We start from the raw sequence: 22,646 nt of genomic DNA, 5'->3' as shown, positions 1-22,646 counted from the left end.
CACCTAACAACAACAACAACAACAACAACAACAACAACAACAACAACAGCAACAACAACAACATGGCCGAAGTATGTGAGATGAAGCCTTGCCACCTTTGCGTCTGAGGAGCACTCTGGCTGCACTTTCTCTAAATCCGTGGTATAGTCAGTACTCTCCACCACCACACACCTTAGAACCATCAGTTCTTCTTCTGCCATCCTTCATTGTCCAGCTCTCAGATGCAGGCAAGTGATTGAAAAGACCATGGCCTGAATCAGGTGCACTTGACTCTTTAAACTGACATCATTGCTTCTTAGTACTTTGGAGAGGTCCTTGCCTGCAGATTTCCCCGATACAGTATGTCGTGATTTCTTGACTGTTGGTACCAAGAATGTTGACTGTGGATCCAAGCAAGATGAAACTGTTAACAATTCCAGTCGTTTCTCCCTGAGTCATGATGTTGCATGTTGGTCTAATGGTGAGGAATTTTCTTCTCGAGGTTGAGATGTAATCCTTATTGAATCTTCTGTAGTAAGTGCCTCAAGTCGTCTTCACGTTCTGCAAGCAAGGTTGTGTCATCTGCATAAGGTAAGTTGATGAGTCTTCTGAGCATGATACCACGTTCTTTGGGAAGTCCAACTTCTCGAATAATTTGTGCAGCATGCAGAGGAACATGTGTGGAGAGAGTCTACAGCCCTGAAACATACTTTTCTTGATTTTAAACTATGTCATGTTCCATTGCTCTGTTCAAACAACAGCTTCTTGGTCTAGGTATGCGTTTTGTGTGAACATCATTAAGTGTGCTGGGATTCCCAATCTTCTTAGTATTAGGCATAGTTTGTTATGATCTACATAGTCAAACACATTTGCAGAGTCAACAAAACCCAAGTAGACATTCTTCTTCTTTTTTTAGTAGAATGCCATTTTTATTGGATCTGACACATATTAGACGTTCTTCTTCTATTCTCTGCTTTTGGCCAGGATCCATCTGATGCCAGCAATGATGTCTTTGGCGTCAGAAATTAGACTTGGTGTCAGTAATGGGTGCATGATCCACACAGCTCTTGCCGCTTCTACAACAGGCCTGACTTTCTGGCAGGTTTCTGTCCATGTGCGGTTCTAGCTGTTTTTGGGTGATCTTCAGCATTATTTTGCTTGCGTGTGATACTATTTGGTAACTTCTGCACACATTCTGTTAGATCACCTTTCTTGGGAATAGGAACAGATATGGAACTCTTCCGTCAGCTGGCCAGGTAGGTGGTGTTTATCCCCAACAAGCAGCCGTTGGAGAGAAGGAGCTGTTTGGAAGGCAGAGGTGGGTTTTCAGGCAGCCTGAGATGCGTATTGGGGAGTTGACGGAGAGACCTTGCAGTGGGGCGGTTAGGCTGCTGTGTGGCCTGTCCAGAGCCTGAAGAATGGCTCAGCCATGGACACTTGACACTTGGTTCTGCCAAACCCAGAACCATCTTCTCCCTTACATGTGGTCTTGGTACTTTTCTGGTCTTTATCTAAATATGTTATCTCTTTGGTACATTTCCCTCTCATCCCTGTGTCCTGTTCTCACAGTGATGCTGTAGGAGTCTCAGTTAGCTTTTGCCCATTGCATTTCTGTTTTTAAAAATGAAACAAAAACTGTGGTGCACAAGACACCAGCCCTAGAGGGGCTGGCCTCCTGACAGTCTGTGGTGCACCAGGCCTTGAGGGGCTGGCCTCCTGACAGACCCCCACAGATGTAGAGGCTGGGCTCTCACTATTCTATGCACTCTGAATGGCTCAGAGTCAACAAGCCAACGCTAACTCTCTGATCTGCTTTCTTTCAGGAGACTCTGCCAGTGACGCAGGTAAGAAATGAGATGAGGTGTGGGTTATGCGTGTGTGATCCACAGAGATTGTTCCCTCAGATCTGGGTTGGACACCCTTTTGCTGTGCGGTCACAGTAATCTTGGTTGAACCACACAGAAAGCTCAGGTGGCCAAGTGGGGAGGAGCTGGGCTGCCATCTCAAAGGCACGTGGTTTGACTCCACCCACTGCTCTGTGGAAGAGACATGGGCCGGCCTCTCCCGTGCACTTTACAGCCTCTGAGAACCCACTGCAGGGTCAGCTGTGGTCGGTGCCAGCTCAACAGACTAACAGAAGGTTTACTTTGCAAAGTGAAATTTCTTATGTCAAGGTGATGTTCCAGGTTTTTGCACCAGAGTATAAGTTTGATTATCAATATTAAAATTCTGACCTATTTTTATTATAAACTCTAAAACTTATTACTTTAAGGAATGGAGAGTAAATTGTCTGACTGGTTTAGGCCCTTTATCAGAATGAAGAAATCTTTGTTGAGATTATAAAAATACTGTAGTACTCATTCCTCCCAAAAAATCTTAGCAAAGATAGGAAAGATGATAAGAGAGCCAGACCATTCGCTGCTCAAAGCTTTGCTGGTTGCTCCCCCATAAATGTGTCCGGAGTGTGGGTGTAACCCTTAGATGCACTGCGGGGTTCGGGCACCGGCGAGCCAGTTTGGACCCTCATGACCCCATGATCGCCAGCCTGTCCAGCCCTTCACTGTCCTCCAGGCCTGCTGGGCGAGCCCATGCTGCAGTCGGTGGGTCAGTCCTTCTGATTGAGGGGCTCCCCTTCTTTTGCTGATCCTCCACTTTTCTAAGCATGATGTCCCTCCCTGGGGCCTGGTACCTCTGACAGCATCCGCACAGTACGTGGGTCTCACTGTCCTGCCTTCCAGCGAGCGCTCTGGCGGCATCTCTTCCAAGGCTCGTGTGTTTGTCTTGAATGGGCGGTACCGTTCCTCAGTCTCCTTTATTCTTCGCTGACTGAAATACCAAATCCATTGCACACTCTTTTGATTATACCTTTCCACAGGACTGAGCGGCCCCCTGAGTGGTGGGGGGTGTGCTCCTTGCCTGTGACTGTATGTTTACATACGTGTCCATCGCCTGACTCACTGGCTCCTGGGCTGAGTTGCTGAGCTGACCATAACCTCATAGATACCTTGGAAAACTGACCCAGTCTGATCTCTAAAACTTGAGCGTGCATGTGTCTCCAGATGTCTAAATTCAGACATTGCTCTCCGGTCATCTCCAAATGACAGATGAGGAAATCTCATACTGAAAAGGGTCTGGTGACTCTCTTTTGAACTTACTGCTTGGTTCTTCTCCTTCCTTTGTGACTTGCTGGCTGGACCGGGTGCTTAGAAAGAGAAGTGGAAGCCACCGCTCAGGACAAAGCTGAGGTGCCAGAGAACGCGCAAATCCCTGACGAGCTGCCGTCCAGTCTCAGGTGTGTGTGGATCTCCCGCCCGTCCAGTGGAGGACTGACTACTTCGGGGCAGAGGGGGCTGCTTGGCCGGTCCTGAGCTTTCCTGTTAGTGTGCAAGCTTCTCTGGAGAAACTGGACTTTGATTGAAATAGGAGTCCTGGTAGCACAGTGGGTCAGTCCTTGGTTGTTAACTAAAAGGTGGGTGGTTCAAACCCACCAGTCTCCCAAGAGAAAAGGCGGGGCGGTCTGCTTCTGTAACGATGGGAACCCATGAGGCAGTGCTCCTTTGCCCTGTTAGGTCACTATGAGGCGAATCAATTCAATGGCCAAGACTTTTTTAACATAATGATTCATATAATTGTAATATGTGATTGGAAGCAGGGGTGGCATCCGCTTCTGAAATGGTGGCTTGCCTCCAGAAACTCTATGAACAGTGCTCGGGTCTTTCGTTCATAGGGTCTCTAAGAGTTGTCTACAACTTGACGGCACCTAACAACAACACCACCAATATGATTGTTAAATCATGAGTTAACATAACTCTCCTGCACCTGAGATATCTCATTGCTGACCCTCCAGTGGGTTTTCAGCGGCTGTAAGTCACACGGGAGGAGATGTTCCACTTTCCTTCCGAGAAGCTGCTGCTGGCGTGAACTGTCAGTACAGCCTCCTGAGGACGGCCCCACCGGAGCCCCTGAGACACAGCTGACACAGTCTCCATTTGGGGAACTCCAGCTGACAGAGCAATCATACCATGTTTTTAGTACCAGTAGTTATTATTATTTTTCATACCTTGACCTTAACTAGAAAGAAAAGGTTAAAAATGAGTTCTTTAAAATTTTTCAGACTGAGAATATTAATATTCCGCAGAAGGTGTCCACACTAGCACACTGATGTGGCTAGAACATGAAGGTTCACTAACCTGAAGCTTCTCCTGTCCATTTGGAGTGTTGGAATGTCTCTGGTTTTCAATTGTTTAGTGCTAGAAGAATCCCTCGGCCTGGCAGTGCGAGACCGGCTCCTCCACGTGTCAAAAGACAAGAAAGCTCAGAAGTTGTAACTGTCGACAGGTGGGGCTGCCTCGTGGGTGGGAGGCAGGGGCCAGTTCCCAGTGCTGGGTGGGCGGCTGAGTTCTCCTCTTTGACGTGGTGATGGGCAGAGCTCTGGGGCTCCGTGGTCGGGGAGAGTCAGTGTAGGAAAGAAGAAATGGTGCGGGGTGACGACGGGTCAGTTAGAAATGGGCAACGGTGATGTCAAACAGTATGATTCACTGTTGTTCTCAAGGCTGGGACCTTTCAGGAACATGAGAAACATCACTCAGTTGCTGAATTGTGCATGAGAACAAAGTTGAAAAGGCAGATGATGTTCTCTCTCTCTCTCTCTCTCTCTCACACACACACACACACACGAAATAGAATCGGTTAGCCTTCACCTCAAACCCTACACCAAGATACAGCAAGAGCAGATAAAAGAGAGGGAAACGTACAGGCCCAGAACCCTCAGAATATATCTGAACACTGGTGTCTGTCTTTCTAATCTCTGATACAGAAATTCTGAATGAGAAAAACAGACATGCTAAAGAGTTAAAAGCTTAATTATACAAATTCAAAATGAAAGTTTGCCAAAAAGCCCCTCACCAGCAAACCTAGTCTCTGCCAGTTTTGTAAGTCTTATCCCTCCAGCTCTGGGTGCAGCGTGAGTGTTCAGTGTAAATGACGAGAATTCTAACAAGGGAATGGAGAAACAAGACCTTTTGCTGGGGTGTGCTCAGACCCTGGTGGAGGGGTGCAGGAGATTTTCTGAGATTTTACCACAAGGAGGCCACGTGGACGGCAGGAGGGCTGTGCTGGGGGCACACATGCTGTGTGTTTAAGACGGAGGTGTGACAGACACTGATCTGGTGAAGGAATGGCCCAGTAACGGGGGGCTGTGTGGCGAGGGGGTGCATAGTGCTGGCAGGCCAGCAGCAGTGGTGGGAGGAAGGGTGGGGTGGGCAGCACAGGCTGTCCTGGGCCTGGGGGCCTGGTCAAGGTCATCCCATCCCCATGAATCTCCATGGGAGCCCGCCTGCGTGACGTTCTGTCACGTCCTCATTGGATGGCCAGTGATGGACATCCAGTGATGGACAGCTCTGTGGTGCCTGGGAGTGACATGGGTGTGTCCCCTGTTCTCTGACCTTTCCCTGTCTGGGTTTAGGACAGGGAGCGGGAAGGCTGTATCCAGTGTGATCACGGACATGCAGAACTTGGATGACGAGGAGGACGATGACCAGTTCGTGGTGGAAGCTGCCCCCCAGCTCTCGGAGATGTTGGACATTGAGGTGAGTTTCAGCCTTGAAACTGAGATTATGCCATGTGCAAGTAAATAGCCAGTTGGTGTTTTTTATTAATCATTTTTTATTACATTTCATGAAAGAATTCATTTACATTGTATTTAATTCATGTACATTGTGTTTTCTATGATCTCTGTTTACATTGTTTCATGTAATCGTTCATATACATTGTATTTTCTATAAGTAATTACTATTAATGTTACTGCATCTTTTCAAATCCCCATTGAATCTTTCCTGTTCCTTCTCCCCTGATCTGCCCACCATGCTCTGCTACCTTAGAGATCCCCCCTCCTGCCTCCTTCCGCCACCCCCTGCCCCTTTGGGCGTTTATCCACTTTCCTAGTTAGCCTTCTAGGTTTACAGTAAGAGTCAGATGCAGTATGAGACTGAGTTAGTTCACAGAGCTCAGTGGTCTGGAGATTCTCCCTCCTGTGTTGGATAGTATTCATGAACTTGTTACTCCTTCGTGCTACATAGTATCCCCTTGTATGGATGTACCCTCACTGCTCAATTCATTCACTTGCTGGTGGACTTTCGGCAGTTTCCATTATGTGAACATAACTGTACGGTCTCTGCTCGTGTCACAGGCCTGTTTTCCTTGAGGTGCCTTCTTAGCAGTGCACTCGCTGGGTCGTGGGGACTCTCGCTGTTCAGCTTGCTGTGTGCTGTCCAGTCCACCCTGGCTCACAGTGCCCCTGTGCGCAGTATCTCTGAACCCTGCTCTATCCTGGGCCAAACTCGCTGTCTCTGACACACTTACCCTCATCACCTGTTACTGGGTCAGTAGACCCTGTGACTCTCTGATTCAGAAGGTCCCCTGCCGATCATGTCTTCTCCCCGGTACACAGGGAAATGTCTTTTGTCTGCGTTTCTGGGTAAGATGCTTGTCTGCCAGACAAGGCTCTAAAGCGGAGCATCTAAACTAAGGTGGACGAGGGAGAGGGTCTGGCCCTGCGCTCCCAAATGACAGGCCTTCGAAACCCTATGCTCAGCTCTCCAGGAATCGTCAGACTGCCTTCCAGAGTGATTGTACCATTTTATGATCCCACCAGCAGTGTCTGAGAGTTCCCATCTCTCCACATTCTCTTCAACATTTATCATTTACTGTCCTTTAAACTTGGCTACAGCTGCTGGGGTGAGATGGTATCTCATTGCAGCTTTGATTTGCATTTCTGTGATTACCAGTGATTTTGAGCATTTCTTCATGTGTCTGTTGGCCATCTGAATGGCTTCCCTTGTGAAAAGTCTTTCCATGACTTCTGCTCGTTTTAGAATAGGGTTATCCGACTTTGTTGTGAAGGCCCTGTAGGATTCTGCACACTTTTGTTATGAGGCCTTTGTCTGAGATGGCGTTGCCAAATGCTTTCCCCTGTCAGTAGACAGACCCTTATGCGGACTTCTCGGGCATTTCCTTTAATCCTAGTTGGGTGTTGTGGGCTTTTTTTTTTACATTAATGAGTTTACAAAGACTTAGGGTTTCTAGTCATTCACTGTTGTACTTTTCTCCTTACCCCCCCACCCCCCCAATTTATTCTTCTCCTTGAAAAGAAAGGACAACTCTTTCATTGTTATGCAGTCCCTCCCCCTCAAGTCTACTCCATTATGCAGCCTTCACTCTGGACTTCTGTAATGACAAGAATACCCATTCATATGTCCCTTTTAAACAGTACTCTCCCTCATCTGTTTCAATGCAATATACATCATTCCTCCCCTCCTTTTCTGTCTTCCCTCAACCCTGATGTCAGTCCAATTTTACAACAGTCTCCCTATGCAATATTTGTCCTTCTGTGACTGAGATATTTCACTCAGCATAATGTCCTCCAGGGTCATCCATTTTGCATATTTCATGAGTTCCTTGTTTTTCAGTGCTGCACAGTATTCCATTGTGTGAATATACCAGACCTCCTCTCTCCATTCATTTGTTGATGGGCACTTGAGTTGTTTCCAGCTCTTTGCTATTGTGAACAAAGCCACAGTAAACATGGGTGTACATATATCTGCTTGGGTGGCAGTTATGGTCTCTTTAGGGTAACTTCCCACTAATGGAATTGCTGGGTCAAATGGTATCTCTGTTTGCAACTTTCTGAGAAAGCGCCATCCAGCCTTCCATAGTGGTTGCACCATTTTACACTCCCACCAACAGTGAATAAGGGTTCCAGTTTCTCCACAACCTTGCCAGCATTTGTTGCTTGCTGTTCTGTTAAATTTTGCTATTCTTACTGGGGTGAGATGATATCTCATAGTTGTTTTGTGTTTTGTTGTGGTTTTTTTTTAATTGAGATTTTAATGAAAGTTACAAAGAACTTGGATTTCCATTCATTCATTGTGGCACATTTTCCTCCCTGTCCTCCCCCCCACCCCCCCAGTTCACTTTTTTCTTTGGAAAAAAAGTTCTGCCATTGTTACACAGTGTGCCGTTTCCCCCCGCCTCCTGCCAGCAACCATATTACTATGCAGCTCTTACTGTGGACTCTTGTCATGCCAATAATACCTAATTATATGTTTCTTTTATGCAGTTCTCTCCCTTGTCTTTTCAGTGCCTTGTACATTATTTATCCCTGCTTTTCTTAGTTTTCCCCCAACCCTTCTTATATCAGTCCTGTTTTATAACAGTAGCACTATGCAGTATTTGTCTTTTCTGTATTTCACTCAACATAATGTCCTCCAGGGTTACCATTTTATGTAATATTTCATGAGTTCTTTGTTTTTCAATTTTCCACTGTGTGAATAGACCACAGCTTTTCTGTCTTCTCATTTGTTGATGAGCATTTGGGTTGTTTCCATCTCTTTGCTATTGTGAACAAAGCCGCAGTGAACACGGGTGTGCGTATATCTGCTTGGATGTCAGTTATGGTCTCTTTGGGGTATATTCCCAGTACTGGAATTGCTGGGTCAAATGGTATTTGCAGCTTTTTGAGAAAGCGCCACACCACCTTCCACAGTGGTTGTACCATTTTACACTCCCACCAGCAGTGAATAAGGGTCCCAGTTTCTCTAAAACCTCACCAGCATTTGATGTTAGCTGTTCTGTTAAACTTTGCTATTCTGACTGGGGTGAGATGATACCTCGTAGTTGTTTTGCCTTGTTGGTTTCTTGAGCTCTGCAGCAGCATGTTTTTGAGAACAGTCTGATTCTTCTCTTTTCCTCCTTCCTTCCTGCGCAGGTGCCCGCTGTGGAGCTGGAGGAGGATGAGAAGCACGGTGGGTCCCGTTAGTGGAGGGCTGTGCGGGAGAGTGGGGGTGCGTAAAGGTGGGGAGTGGCTGCGAGTGGCTGAGCTGAGGTGCATGTGGGCAGTGTGCCCTGTGATCCAGAAGCAGCTAGTGCAGAGTAGGATTGGGGGGTGTGTTATGCACAGATCACAACCAGGGAGACATACGTAAGAGTGAATGTGTGTACAAAGGGGAAGCCCCTCCGTGAGCTAGACTGGCCCAGTGGCTGCAGCCCTGGGCTCACGCCCCGCAGGGACTGCGAGGACAGTGTGGGGCCAGACAGTGCTTGGTTCTGGTGGCTGTGGGCTCGCTGCGAGTTGGAGCCAGCTTGACTGCACCTGCCACAAGTGACGTGTACACTTATGTGCACAAACACACACGAGGGGTGAGTGGTGGGCAGCTGGCCGAAAGGTTGGAAGTTTGAATCCCCGTGGGAGGAAGGTGTGACAGTCGGCTTCCATAAAGATTGACAGCCTTGGAAGCCTGTGGGGCAGCTCTGCTCGTCCTGCGGGGTCTCCGCGAGTCAGAGGTGACTCGCTGGCCGTGAGAAGGTTTGACATGGATTTGTGTATTGCCGCTGAGCTGATTCCCGCTCCTCGTGACTGACCACACAGTCGCCCAGCGCTGCACATGCTCACCCTTCTCAACGAGGACTCCACCTTTATAAATGCACAGATAGACGTACGTGTGTTTAATAGATATGCTTAAAGAGAGAAGTACTTCAAAGGTTTGACACAAGGTTGTGGGGCTACTAAGTCAAGGATCCATATATGGATCAAGTGACAGGCAGGAGGCAGAACCCACCTAGCGACCCAGTCCTTCCAGTTGATTGGTCACATTCGATTACATCATGGGAGGTCATCACATCATGTCACATTAGAGAACAGCTGGAAGGTGATTACATTATATCATGCTGCAGTAAATGTTGCCAGAGAAGTAACACCAAGTGGAACCACCTCATCAGTTTTCGAGGCTTGCGATTCTTTACAGGTGGAGGCCGTCTGGCCTTTCTGCTGAGAATTAGCTGGTGCTTTGAACTGACAACCTTGTGGGTAGCAGTTACTCCTGAGTTTTAAGCACTGCAGTACATGTTTATGTGAAAACATAAAGCCTAAGAAAAGACATGTATAAAATATAAGTGGATGAATCCAAAGTTACATATGTGTACTTAGCACCTTATAAGGGATTTCTGGAGGCTAAATGGAAAGGAGTTCCCTACCAACACGGAGGTGGGTGGTTTGACCCCACCAGCTGCTTCACAGGAGGGAGATGAGCAGTCCCCTCCTGTGTGGGGTACAGCCTCTGAAAGCCTCAGCGTCAGCCAGCAGTCAGTTCCAACTCTGGACATGTGAGAGCAGCACGTTTCGGACTTTGGTGATGAGTCACGCTGTTTCTCTTCAGTGTGTGAGAGGACTGGCTGCTTGATAGAGGCCAAGGCCTATCCCTGTCCACCCGACAGAACCTCTCACACATACAGCTTTCTCCACCTTGCCTTGTTTAACAACATGTCCTGGTGGTCCTTCCACCTGAGCCTTGAGGGATGTTCTCCCTGTTCTTCTGTGGTGACAGACTGCACACTGTGGCCAGGTCACCCGATGCAGCCCATCTGCTGTGGAGGCATGTGGGTGAACCAAACTGGTTTTTCCTTTTTTGACCTTTTATTCTGATTTATATATAAAGTTTGAATGCATTGTTTTTCACAAAAGATCCTTTCCATTTTCTTCACCCCACCCACCCATCGAATTGTGCAACCCTGTGATTAACACCCTACCCCCCCCCCATCCACACCTCTATTTCCACCCCCCACCCCCGCCTTGGATCCTCATACTCATTCTACAATAATGGTTTATGCAGTATTTGTCCTTGTGGGACTGAGTTATTTCACTCAGCATAGTGCTCTCCAGTCCCTCCCAAGTTAGGTAGTAATTTACAAAATCATTGCTCCTGCATGCTGCGTAGTAATCCATTGTGTGAATGTACAACTTCTCAGTCCATTTCTTTGTGGTTGGACATCTGGGCTGTTTCCATGTTCTTGCGATGGTGAATGACCCAGCTATTCCATTGCTTGGAATATACCCCAAGAAAATGAGAACTGAGGCTCAAACAGAAACTTGTACGTCACTGTTCATAGCAGCATTATTCACCGTTGCAAGGACATGAAAACTGACTTTTCATACATTTACCTACAAGTAGTTCTTTGTAAGGAGCCCTCGTGGTATAGCAGGTAATTAAGTGCTCAACTGCTAGCGAAAGGTGGGAAGTTGACTTCCACCTGGCGCCTCAGTGGGAGACAGCCTGCCGCCAGCCGCTGTCCTGCCACCAGCCGCTGTCCTGCCACCAGCCGCTGTCCTGCCACCAGCCTCTGTGAAGCCTGTGGCCTCGGAGACCCTGTGGGCGGTGCTTCTCCGTCTCACGCAGCGTCCCTCAGGAGGAATCAGCTCAGCAGCAGACGTTTTTTAAGGACCTGGAATGATTCTTGCCCACAGAAAGGGAAGAGTAGGACTGAGATGCAATTCCGAATCCTCCCTCCTTTGGCAATGACTGCTTAACTTTCTGATGTTAATCTACGTTTCTTTGGGAGTAGAAAAGAAAGTGGAATTTATTTCTCTAGTTTTTAGCTTTCAAGAAACAGTTTTCTTTGAAACTCTTTGATGTCTCCAGTTAGGTCAACCACAGTATTGCTGTTGTCGATGGTACTTACCAAATAAAGATCATTTGGAGCTGATTGTCGAAAAAGAAATAGTGGGAAGTTGGTGTGGGTCCTACCCGTCCATGCAGGGAAGGTACTCTGGCATAAAATGCCCTCTGTCCACAGGCGGCCTTGTGAAGAAGATTCTGGAGACTAAGAAGGATTATGAGAAGTTACAGCAGCCCCCCAGGCCCGGAGAGAAGGTAAGGATTATGAGAAGTTACCGCTGTCCCCCAGACCCAGAGAGAAGGTAAGCTTGGCACCCCATATGCCCCTCATGGCTCAGGGCCGCGAACATGCGGTCACCTCCTGGTAGTTAAATGCCACCTGTGAAGGCTCTGTGCACAGGTCAGCTGCCTGGTGCTCAAGGCGACGCACTGGCCTTGCGTGGGTCCAGAACCGAAGGAGTGGCCTGTATTCCCTTCTAACATCCCCCTCGGCCGTGTTCCTCCTCCCTGCCCTGTCCATCAAGTTGGCCATAAAATGAGGGACTGTGAGGTGGGCTTTCATCTGTGTGTGCTGCCTGAACCCACCTCCCAGACATGACGGGGACCTCGCTCCAGCACCTGCCCTTCCCTTAGCACGAGACTGCGGGGTACCTTGAACGCCAGGGGGCAGTGCTGCTACGGTTGTCTTACGAAGTAAAAACTCATCTGTTAAAAACAGACGGTTTTTAAATAGTTTGTTCAGTCTAGAATTCCACTGCCTAGTTGTGTGTGTGTGTGTGTGTGTGGTTCTGGATGAACCCTGGGGCCACCATGGTAGGTGTTGGAGTGCTGACTGAAGGGCCAGTGGTTCGCACCCGCTGGTGGCTCTGAGGGAGGGCTCTTAGGTTGTCCTCTCCGGGAAGCGGGGAGGCCTCGGCACTCCTCTCTGCTCCAGGCGCTGCGGTCGGCCTGACTCTGCAGTAACAGGCATGGCCGGGCTAACCTTAGATGATGCTGTTGCAGAGGCCCCACCTCCTCTTGAAATGACCAGTGAGAAGCCTTCCCTGGAGGCTTCTGCTGTGTGGGGACGGGGACAAAGGCAGTATACTTGGGTTTCTGCTGGGGCAGGGGCAGCAGTATCCCTTGGGCCTGGCCAGCCTAGTGCTGGCTGCTCGCTGCTCCTCATGTCCATTGCTGGGGAGTTTTACTATGTCCCAGTCCTTTCCCCGGCAGGAGGGTTCATCCTGGGCTGTGTTCCTGAAACGCAGTTGACACTTTAAAACTCCTGTGGGCTGTGGTCCTTTGCAGCGTCCAGCTCGTGTCTGATCCATGACTGCTTCACAGCGCACTAGGCCAGGGCTTCAGAGCTTCCCCTGAAGAGTCATTCCCAATCAGGAAATCTCTTAGCTTTGAAGAAGTAAAGGACAGTGTCAGCAGACACACAGGCACCACTCGGGCGAAGTCCGCTAGCTCCTCGTCTTAGTTCTCTGGTGCTCCTGCAGTAGGGACCCGGAAGGGGAGCGGCTGCAGCAAACAAATTCATTCTCTCCCAGTGTCGGCGGCTAGCAGGCCAAGCTCGGGGTTCCAGCCCTAGGACAAGGCCCTCCCTCTGTGTCTCCTAGTCCTGGGGTTTCCCGCTGTGGGAGCCTGGCGCTCTTTGACGCTGTTGCTGAGTCCTCTCTCTCTCCTGTATCTTGTGAGACAAAAAGTGATTCAGGACTCTCCTCAGGGACACTGGCCTTACACCAGATCAGGGCTCTGTCCTCGTGAAGGGTGTTGACTCCCTCCCTAATCCCCGTACACCTGACTGGCTGATCGTGTCGTGGGGGTCACTGCTCCCAGCCTGCCTGGTTGACATGTTAACATCGTGGCGGAATTTACAGCATGCGGTCATTGCCTAGGACATGAGGCCACGTGGACAGAGCTCGGCCTGTGACCCGTCAGTTCTCATGGTTCATGAGGACATTTAAACGCATCAGTTAACAGTTCCACTGTCAGTCTTCTGCATACACTTGAGAGTTTTTTAGAAAATAAGCACATAAAACCTGCAGGTCCGGTGGGGGTCCTGCTTTACCCCTGCCCAGCATTTCTCTTCTGAAGGCAGCCACGAAGGTGAATCAGCACAAACGTGCGTGATCACTCTGATCTGTCAGAGCAGTTCTCCGGGGCTCTAATGTTAGCCCTCTGTTGATGTCATGCAGCTGGCTTTCCACAGCCAGCACTGCTTGTGAGACCGGCTGCACGTTGATGCCTTGTCTCATTGGTTCGGGCACAGTGGTCCTGTGACCCGGGCGAGCGCTGCCCTGTCTGGCCTGCCCTCGCACCACTGCTGTCCAGGAGCCTGCGGCTGCAGCCACGGTGCCAGGCATCTTGTTGACGGTCTTCCTCTCTGCTGGCCCTCTGTCGAGCACGGTGTCTTTCTGCAGGGACGGTCCTTCTTGATAACAAGACAAATCCTCTCTTCTCAGGCGAGTTCTGACTGTGCTTGTTCTAAGACGCTTTCTTATCCTGGCGGTTCGCGGTAGAGTCACTATTCCCCAGCACTGTGGTTCAAAGGCATCAGCTCTTGTCTTCCTCAGTCCTCATCTTACTGGAAAGACAGAGCATTTGCTGGAGTCTCTCTGCACCCCAGCAGCTTTTAGGAGGCTGTGAATCTCAGTCAAGGAGATCGCCCATCTTTTCTCCTCTGCCGCCTGTGGGTCCACTGCACAACTCCCTACAGGTGGTGCTGCCAGAGCCCCCGAGACGGGATGAGACATCGTCCATGAAAAGGCTCCTTAAAAATCCTGGAAGGCGAGAAGCAGCCCAGGGAGAGCAAAGAAATGCCACCAAGCACCCCAGGAGGGGACTCCTCGGGGTGAAGTACCAACCCTGGGCGTAGGCGCATGCTCAGCCCAGACCTCAGACCGACAAGGGGGACAAGGAAGGGAGGTGGAGACCAGAGTCTGCACCGCCAGTCAGGTCTTTGCTCGAAGGTGTTGACTTTAGGCTTTTCAGGGCCTCAGTGGCACTTCATCGGATCAAATCACCGGCAGCTCAGTAGGCGGGTCGGGTGGTCTCCCCGGCAGGGTGCAGCCTCCGAAGCCTGCGCAACGGTCACTTCCAGCTTCACAGCCGTGGGAGTAAACGTCCTCCGACCTGCTGTGGGCATGTCACGCCGAGGGACCAGTCCCTGGAGACGGACATCATGTCTGGAAAAGTAGAGGGTCAGACGAAGGGAAGAAGGCTCTCCATAAGACAGAGTGACAGTCACTGCAACAGGGGCTGGGGACGACAGAGACGGCGACAAGCAGAGCAGGCCGGGCCTCGTCCTGTTGTGTGGGGTCACGACTAGATTGAACATCTCATGGACCACCGAGACGGGAAACATATCTCTCCTGGAGAAGGTGAAACCGAGCTGCTCCTAGGAGGAAAGGCCTTTGAAGCTCCATCTGACATACTTTGGGCATGTGGCCAGGAGGGACCAGTCCTCAGGACATGGTGCTTGGAAGAGTGGAGGGGCAGCACAGGCGAGGAAGACCCCAGATGAGCTGCATGGTGAGTAACTGGGGTAATGACTAGGTGTGCCGGGGGCAGTGAGATTGGCCCAGGATAAGGCAAGATTCAGAGACTGAGGATTCCTAGGGTCGCGGTGAGTTGCAGGCGACTTGATGGCACATAACAAAGCAAAACCAGTGCCGTCCTGTTGATAGGTTCCGACTTGAGATGATCCTCTGGCAAGTTTCTGAGGCTGTAAATCTTTTCGGGAGAGTAGCCCCAACCGTAGTACAGTCTGACAGCAGCGTTCCTCAACAGCGTAAGTGCGTGTTTGGAGAGCGTGGTGCGGTGCTGTTGAGGACTTGGAAAAGCTGGGACTCCTGGTGCCTCTGTTCTTGGGGACCCTGGCAGATGTGGAGAGAACAGAGTGGAAGCATGTGGGCACACGGGGGATGGGCCGGTCCTGCCTGTCATTGTTACTGATTGATGATTGTTTTGGGAGCCCTGGTGGTGGGGTGTTAAAGAGATGGATTGCAGTTCACGCCACTGGCAGAGCCTGGCTGTAAAGGTTTCTGGCCTTAGCAACCCCCCAGGGCTACAGTGGTTGTCCTGTGGGTTCACCAGGAGTCAGAGCGACATGGGGCGGGGGCTTTTCAGCTGTATGTGTCTCATTAGGAAGTAGGTGCACTCTGCATTTCACAGAAGTTGTAATTTGCCTACAACCTGCATCCTTTTTTAGTTTTCACAAGGAGCTGAGAAGATAGATCCTTGCAGTCCGGGTGTCCTTCCAGCCTGTCTTTGAATTCAGGTGGGAGGAAAGCCATTCCTTATCGGTTGATGGCCTGGGCAGTGCGTGTACGCTACACGTGTGCGTCAGAACCCTCCAGCACTGTCTTCATGGTCCTGACTTGAGTGGAGATAGACTTTTGTTAATAGAATATTGGCTTGTGCCAGCTCTCTTCCCTCTGCTTCAAGTTTATGAAAGGAAAAAACACGAAAATGAAATCCGTCTCCTTCCAGCGTTCTCACAGTGACAGGAGCGGGGAGGCTGGGGGAGCAGCCAGCGGAAGGATTTTGCTCCGTCCCTGCCCAAGTACTTCTTATCCCGAGTGTTTCTGTGCCTCGTTGCACTATCTTCACTGACTTGACTTTCAATTTGTTCCTGCTCTAATTGCATGTCGGTTTTAGCTGCTTTTTCTTTACATTTAAGGTTTTGTTTGGAAGTGGACGCTGTAGATGTCTTTCTCTTCATCTTTGTACATGTGTACATTGTATACGTTATTTTTTTTGTGCCTTCGCATCACCTGTGACTCATAGCGACCCCTATGTACATTAGCTCTGAACCCTGCCCTATCCTGAGCCAATCTCTTCATCTCCAGCAGATCTAATCCCATTTCTCCACTCACTGAGTCAGTCCGTCTCATCTTGGGTCTCCCTCTCCTGCGCTGTCCCTCCACGCTTCCAAATATGATGTTCCCATCTTCCTGGCCACATGCCTAAAGTATGTGAGACACTGCTTTAAAATCCTCGCCATCAGGGAACAGCTTGGTTTCACCCTGTCCAGGACAGACCTATTCTCCTGGCAGTCCACCGTTTGTTCAACACTCTTCTCCAGCCCAACTGACTGTATGTTTTTGCTAAACCTGACCCTCCCGCCAGCACAGAGTATCCTGACAGTGGTTTCTGCACTGAATCCACTCTTTTGTGTCTTGTCTGAGCTGTGGGTTGATTAGAGAGATAGCTGGGGGGCGGCGGAATCCCTGTACCTCTGAATGATATTATCTCTTCTGTTAAACCCGAACACGGGTGCCCCCTCCCAGGCCCCTCTGAGGGGCGGGAATTGAGTCAATGCAGAAGGGAGACAATACTGTGTGACGGTGGAGTCAGGGAGGCCTGGTGACCTACTTCAGGAAATTAACCCCTGACAACTCTCAGAGGCGCACGAGGCCACAGCTGATGCAGAGGTACAAGGGGGTCCCTGGGCTGGGGAGCACACAGAGGACCTGGGGACCACTGGGGTGACATCGCGGCTGCAGGTGAGGGCAGTGACCCCTGGCCAGGCCTGGGTGGGTGGTTGTAGCGTGTGTCCCCATGATGTCACACGGCTTGTGGGCTCATAGTGGCACCTATGGTCTGAGGAACTGTTCCTTCAACCACCTGGTACTGCCCAGGCGGCCTGCCTCCTTGCGCCCGTGTCTAGGTGGAGCTGCACTGCTCACAGTGACCCCCCCCAAGTTGGCCCCAGCACACAGCGGGAACCCCCCTCTGTTGGGGGTCTGAGGCTGTAGACCTGGTGGAGGACACTGCCCGCTTCTTCCCTTGGAGCCGCAGGTGAATTCTACCCACTGGGGTGGGGCAGCTTCCTGGCTACCAGCAGGCCACTCTGCAGTCCAGTTCAGGGTGTTGACTTCTCAGGAATCGATTGCCAGGCCTTTCTTGCTGGTGTCTGTCACCCCTGTGACGGTCCTCTTGGACACCTGCAGGACCAAGCTAGCATTACCTGTCCAGAGGGTGCGTGTCACAGCTCACTGAAGAGTCGGACAAGAGAGGGGACGTGGAAAGGGTGACATGTATGAGGGCCTCTTGCCAGAGCTGAAACAAACCTATGTGCTTAGGAGATGGTGGACCTTCTGGAAGCTTCTGGAGAGAGGACGAGGAGGACTTGGTCAGGAGGTGCAGTGGCCCTTGTACCCACACTGGCCACGGAGGAGCACCGGGAGATTGTCACAGGCAGTGCCCCCAGGACCCCAGGGGGTGCAGAGCTCATCCTTGCTGGGCTTCCCAGCCTGGGAGTGAGCGCTTTGTACACGTTTTCACGGCAGCTTTCTGGCCTAAAATCACCTGATAAGAGTCAGGAACCCAAACCCTATGTAGGACCTGCTGTCGTCAGCGACCCCCCCGACTTCCTGGGAGGAATCTGCCCGTCTTCTGCGGAGTGTGGGTAATGGTCCAGCACTCTGCACAGTGTCACCAGAGCCCTGGTGAATTGGGAAGCTGCGTTCCTGTCCCGTGGGCAACGCTAGGCAGTGCGCTCATGTGTTCTGTCTGCAGTTGGAAGGACCTTTATGTCCTGGTAAACATCATCTAGAAAAACTCATCTTCTGGGACCGGGTAACCTTACCCAGGAAGGAAGCATGCACCTGTTCCCGCCTGGGATTGAACTTCCTGTGTGAGATCAGTGTTACAGCAATACATACACACTGGAAACTGGAACGCTGGTGACCTAGTGCTAAAGAGTTGTACTGCCCACCCAAAGGCACACAGTGTGAATCCCCCCCGCTGCTCCATGGGAGAAAGATGTGTGACCTCCCCCTGTGTGATTGGTTCCAACACAACGACACACCAAGGCCCTTTCCAAGAGAACCGGGCAAGTTTCTATTTGACATCTTCACACCCTCAAATGTCAGAAGGAAGAACAACAGTGACAGCATAATCCCAAGTCAGCCAGGTTTTGTTGTGTAAAGAAGCCCCAGGTAGCAGTGCAGTGGGCTGTTAACCAGAAGGCTGGGAGTTCAAATCCCCAGTCACTTTGTCCTCCTGGAGAGGTTTTGTGGTTAGGTGCTGTCGTGCTGCCTTGGCTCATAGGCACTTGGTGAACAGCCCCTGGGAACCTTGCCCTAGCCCGTGTCCTCCTTACGATCTCCCCCTGCCCCCGCCCGCGGCGGCCGGACCTGTGCCAGGGCGTCTCCAGGGCAGTCTTCCTCCTAGACCCTGCACCTTTCCTGGCATGGTGTCCTCTACTGAGAACATGGCCCAAGTATGTGAGATGGAATTTCACCGTCCTTTCCTCTGAGGGCACACTGGTCACATTCGCTGGCTGCTCTGAGATGTACTGCTTGGACACCGGAGGGAGGGTTGTACCCAGCCTGACCCACCCAGCTCCAGCCGGTGGAAGCCAGCTCCAGCCGGTGGAAGCCAGCTCCAGCTGGTGGAAGCCAGCTCCTGCTGGTGGATTGGGTTCATGGGTTATGTTAAACAGAGGGATGTGCTGGGTCTCAGACACAGTACCAGGACTTGGACAAAAGCACTGCTTTGGATTTGGATACATTTCTTCATGGACACAGTCTCTCTAGATAAATGCAGCCATTGTTAGGTGCCATGAGTCGGCCCCAGCTCACAGCAGCCCCGTGCAGCTGCCTCGTCTGGGTCATCTGTGGGCCCTTGGCACAGCCCCCGTGCCAGCCCACCAGCCAGAGGCTCCTCCTTGCCTACTTACTGTCCACTGGCCAGGCATGATGTCCTGCAGGGCTTGGTCTCTCCTGGTAACGTGTCCAGCTCTGTGAGGTGAGGCTTTACCCCGACTTCCATCACCTCCAGGCTGACTCTGTGTTGCCTGGTTGTCTCTTGTTGGGCACACAGTTTCAGGGTGGCTGCCCTCCTGTTGCTCCACATCCTTCACAGTTGCTTCTGAGAGCAACTCCCAGCCACACCTGCCAGAGGACTGGGATTCTTATTTTTTTTACAGTTTTAATTGATGCCTTTGAGCTGTGGTGCTGGAGAAGAGTGTTGACTATACCATGGACTGCTAGGAGAACAAACAGGTTTGTCCTGGAGAGGGTAAAGCTGGAATGCTTGTTGGAGTCCAGGATTCTGAAGCTTTGTCTGACATACTTTGGGCATGTTGCAAGGAGGGACTGGTCCTTGGAGAGGGACATCATGTCTGGAGAGTGGAGGGACAGCACAGGAGAGGAAGACCCTCAATGAGATGGATCGATTCTGTGACTGGGGTGATGGGACTGAGTGTGTCGGAGATGGCGAGGTTGGCACAGGATAGAACGGTGTTTAGGGCTCTTGTACATAGATAGGGTCTCTATGAGTCACAAACGACTTGATGGCACATAACAATAACAACAAAAAACAATAATCAGCTATTAGTATTCACCCGCATTGACAGTCTGTAGACTTTTGAAAGTGGAACAGGTTCAAAGGTACCAGTGTACACAGCTCGTCTAGGGAATCTGCATCTTAGCTTCTCTGTGGTACGGGATGTTCCTCATTCCTTTGGCCCAGACGGCTGTGTTAAGCCGGGTGTCAGTGCAAACATCTGGTGTTTCCATGTCCATCATGGCAAATTCCCAGGTATCCTTGAGTGCCCAGGGGTGCGCTTCGTAAAGCTCCTTCCACGGATGCGTGTGAATGTGCTGCTGGCAGAACGGCCCTCTCACCACCCTTCTGTGCGAGGCCATAGCGCCCAGATCAGGCTGGAAAGGAAGAGAGCAAAGGATTGTGGGAGAGGGGGAGAGAGGAGTGGGGTTTAACGCGCTGTCCTAACGGGAGCTTTGATCAAAACTTTGTCTCGGGCCCATGATCTTTACTTGCATGACCTTTAATAAGTAATCGTAAACTGAAGACACCACCGTAGGTGCAGTGCTCACGTTTCTGGAGGAAGTGTGTGTGCTAACGGCATTGACATTAAGTCTCACAGTAAATGGCTGCTTACCTGAAAGTCCCAGGGGCACTTCATGGGCCAAAGGCGGACGTGGTGGTGCCAGCCCGCCCTGCCACAATGCAGCTAAGTAAACAGGACACCGCAGCCACTTGTGGGAGGGGCCCCTGCACACGGTGGTCTCTCTGTCCAGGCCTGTGTCCGTGACAGAGGGGTCTGATCAGCCTGCCCAGAGCTGTTCCTCATGCCCCAGGAAGATGCCTTCTGAGCCCAGATGTCACGACTGTCAGGGAAGGAAAGGTTTGAGATCTAATTCTGTTTGGTTATTTATCTCAGTGGGTTGTGTATGCTTTTAAAATGGATATGGGGTGTCATCAGGTGCTGATAAGTCCGACCCACGTGTAACAGAACCAAACTGCCCAGCTCGTGCGTCCTCACAGCTGTGCTCAGGCCCCGACCTAGTCCCCTCAGTCCGTCTCCATCCAACCAACGCGTCCTCTTGGTCAGCGCTGCGCTCAGTCCGTCCCCATCCAGCCCACACGTCCGCTGCGCTCAGTCCGTCTCCATCCAGCCAACGTGTCCTCACGGTCAGCGCTGCGCTCAGGCCCCGACCCAGTCCCCTCAGTCCGTCCCCATCCAGCCTGTGCGTCCTCACAGTGCAATCAGGCCCAGTGTCTGGTCCCCTCAGTCCAGCCCACACCTCCTTACAGTTTGTGCTCACTCGGGCCCAGTCCCCTCAGGCCATCCCTGTCCAGCCTGCATGTCTGCGCTCAGGCCCAATGTCCAGTTCCTGGCCAGTCCCCTCAGTCCATCTCGGTGAAAATCTTCCTCTTTTTCACGGACCCGCTACCTCCCTGCCTGGAGAAGGCAGCTGTACTCCAGGGCACGCTCTCTCTGATTCCGTGTCCAGCACGTAGTAGGCCGGTCTCACTGTCCTTCGTCTAAGGATCGCTCTAGCTGCACGTCCTCAGGAAAGCGCTGGGCCTTCCTGGCAGAACCTGGGTCCACCAGCATTGGTCCACCCGCCCCACAGCTCAAAGGCATCAGTTCTTCTGCCATCGTCTTTGTTGTCCAGCGTTCACGTGCATATGAGGTGATAGTTCTGTGGAAACAAGGAAAGGGATTGTGTCAGCAAACTGGAGAAGAATTGTTCAACTCTACCTTCCTAAGAGTTTTCTGCTGTGTCTTTCTGTAAGTGATAGGCTGTATTTGAATCGTGATTGATTTTGAGTTCGCTTTATGTAAGGTGTTAGGCCCGGGGTGAGTCGTATGTCTTTGTGTTTGGATGTCCAGTTTAATGAAAGACCCCCACGTCCTGCACTGGATTGTCCGAAGGCCCTGGGTGTATCTGTGGTCTGCTGCTGGCTGCACGGTCTGCTCTGTTGAGCTCTGTGTCTCCACCAGTGACAGATGGTCTTGATTTTTGTAGCTTTCTGAGACATCTTAACACTTGGCACACCGACTTCTCCCACTTTATTCTTCAATATTGTTTTAGCTCTTCCTGTCCCTTTACCGTTCTGTATACATTTAGAATAATCTTATATCAACAGAAACCCCACTTGATTTTCTGCGGGAGCTGCTTGGCCCTAAGTTAGCCATCCAGCGGCATGTCTCCGTTGACCGCGCGCACTTTCCGTGTCTTCCATCCGCAGTGGGTAGATTTCAGCGTACAGTCTTGTGCATGTTTTATTAGGTGCGTTTTATTTACTTTTGGTGTGATGACATTTCTGATGTTGGTGTTCCTCCTCTTTGCTGCTTTGTAGAAATGCTGTGGACTTGGAGGTTTACCTGCTTCCTGCGCACTCACCTCCTGAGCTCACACCTTGGATCCGGGGTTTTACCTTTTCTTTTCTGGTCCCATTTATTCGGGGTTTGCTGTGTGTCTGGTGTTACTTGTGGAGACTGTGTATACTTGCCAATGGTAACACAGCCAGTGAGTGACGGAGCCAGCATTCTGTGACAGACAGTAATCTCCACGGTTCACGTACAGAAGGTCCTTACCAAGTTCAACAGGAGACAACACACGGAGTGATTACAACTTAATTTGTTTTGCACTTGAATCCTAAGTGGGTCTGGAGTGGGGTGGCATTGTCTGTGGGGAGAGGTGCTTCCTGAGAGACGTGATCTCAGGAAAAGGCTCCCCAAGCCTGACTGCTTGTTTGCACCTGTCAGCAGACCCCAGCCTTTGAAGTTCAGGGTTGTCAGTCATAAATGTTACTTGTTAAAGAGCCCAGGATCTTTAGGCCTGAATGAAATAAGGTCTCTGCCCCCCCACTCCCCGTATTCCTCTTCATCCTCACTTCCTTACCTGCTATTGGGTGCTCCATCCTGCACCTGCACCCTGCACCCTGCACCTGCTCCCTGCACCCTGCACCTGC

The 22,646-nt window shown here is 50.9% G+C and overlaps 1 protein-coding gene across 1 annotated transcript in view; it reads left to right on the top strand.

Annotated features, from left to right (window-relative positions):
• The window catches only part of TRAF3IP1 (TNF receptor-associated factor 3 interacting protein 1), a 54,138-nt gene that overhangs the window by 27,735 nt on the left and 3,757 nt on the right, over nucleotides 1–22,646 (top strand). Inside the window, exons 10-16 of the mRNA XM_006893507.1 lie at nucleotides 1,803–1,823; nucleotides 3,187–3,271; nucleotides 4,234–4,317; nucleotides 5,444–5,567; nucleotides 6,720–6,722; nucleotides 8,744–8,780; nucleotides 11,605–11,681. Of these exons, the coding sequence (XP_006893569.1) occupies nucleotides 1,803–1,823; nucleotides 3,187–3,271; nucleotides 4,234–4,317; nucleotides 5,444–5,567; nucleotides 6,720–6,722; nucleotides 8,744–8,780; nucleotides 11,605–11,681 (431 nt within the window). The remainder of the gene's footprint in view (nucleotides 1–1,802; nucleotides 1,824–3,186; nucleotides 3,272–4,233; nucleotides 4,318–5,443; nucleotides 5,568–6,719; nucleotides 6,723–8,743; nucleotides 8,781–11,604; nucleotides 11,682–22,646) is intronic.

This window comes from Elephantulus edwardii, unplaced genomic scaffold, assembly GCF_000299155.1.
Source record: "Elephantulus edwardii isolate Elephantulus edwardi_28Jun2011 unplaced genomic scaffold, EleEdw1.0 scaffold00127, whole genome shotgun sequence".
Classification (NCBI taxonomy): domain Eukaryota; kingdom Metazoa; phylum Chordata; class Mammalia; order Macroscelidea; family Macroscelididae; genus Elephantulus; species Elephantulus edwardii.
Note: the sequence above shows the minus strand (reverse complement) of the source record. Positions and strands in the feature narration are given on the sequence as shown.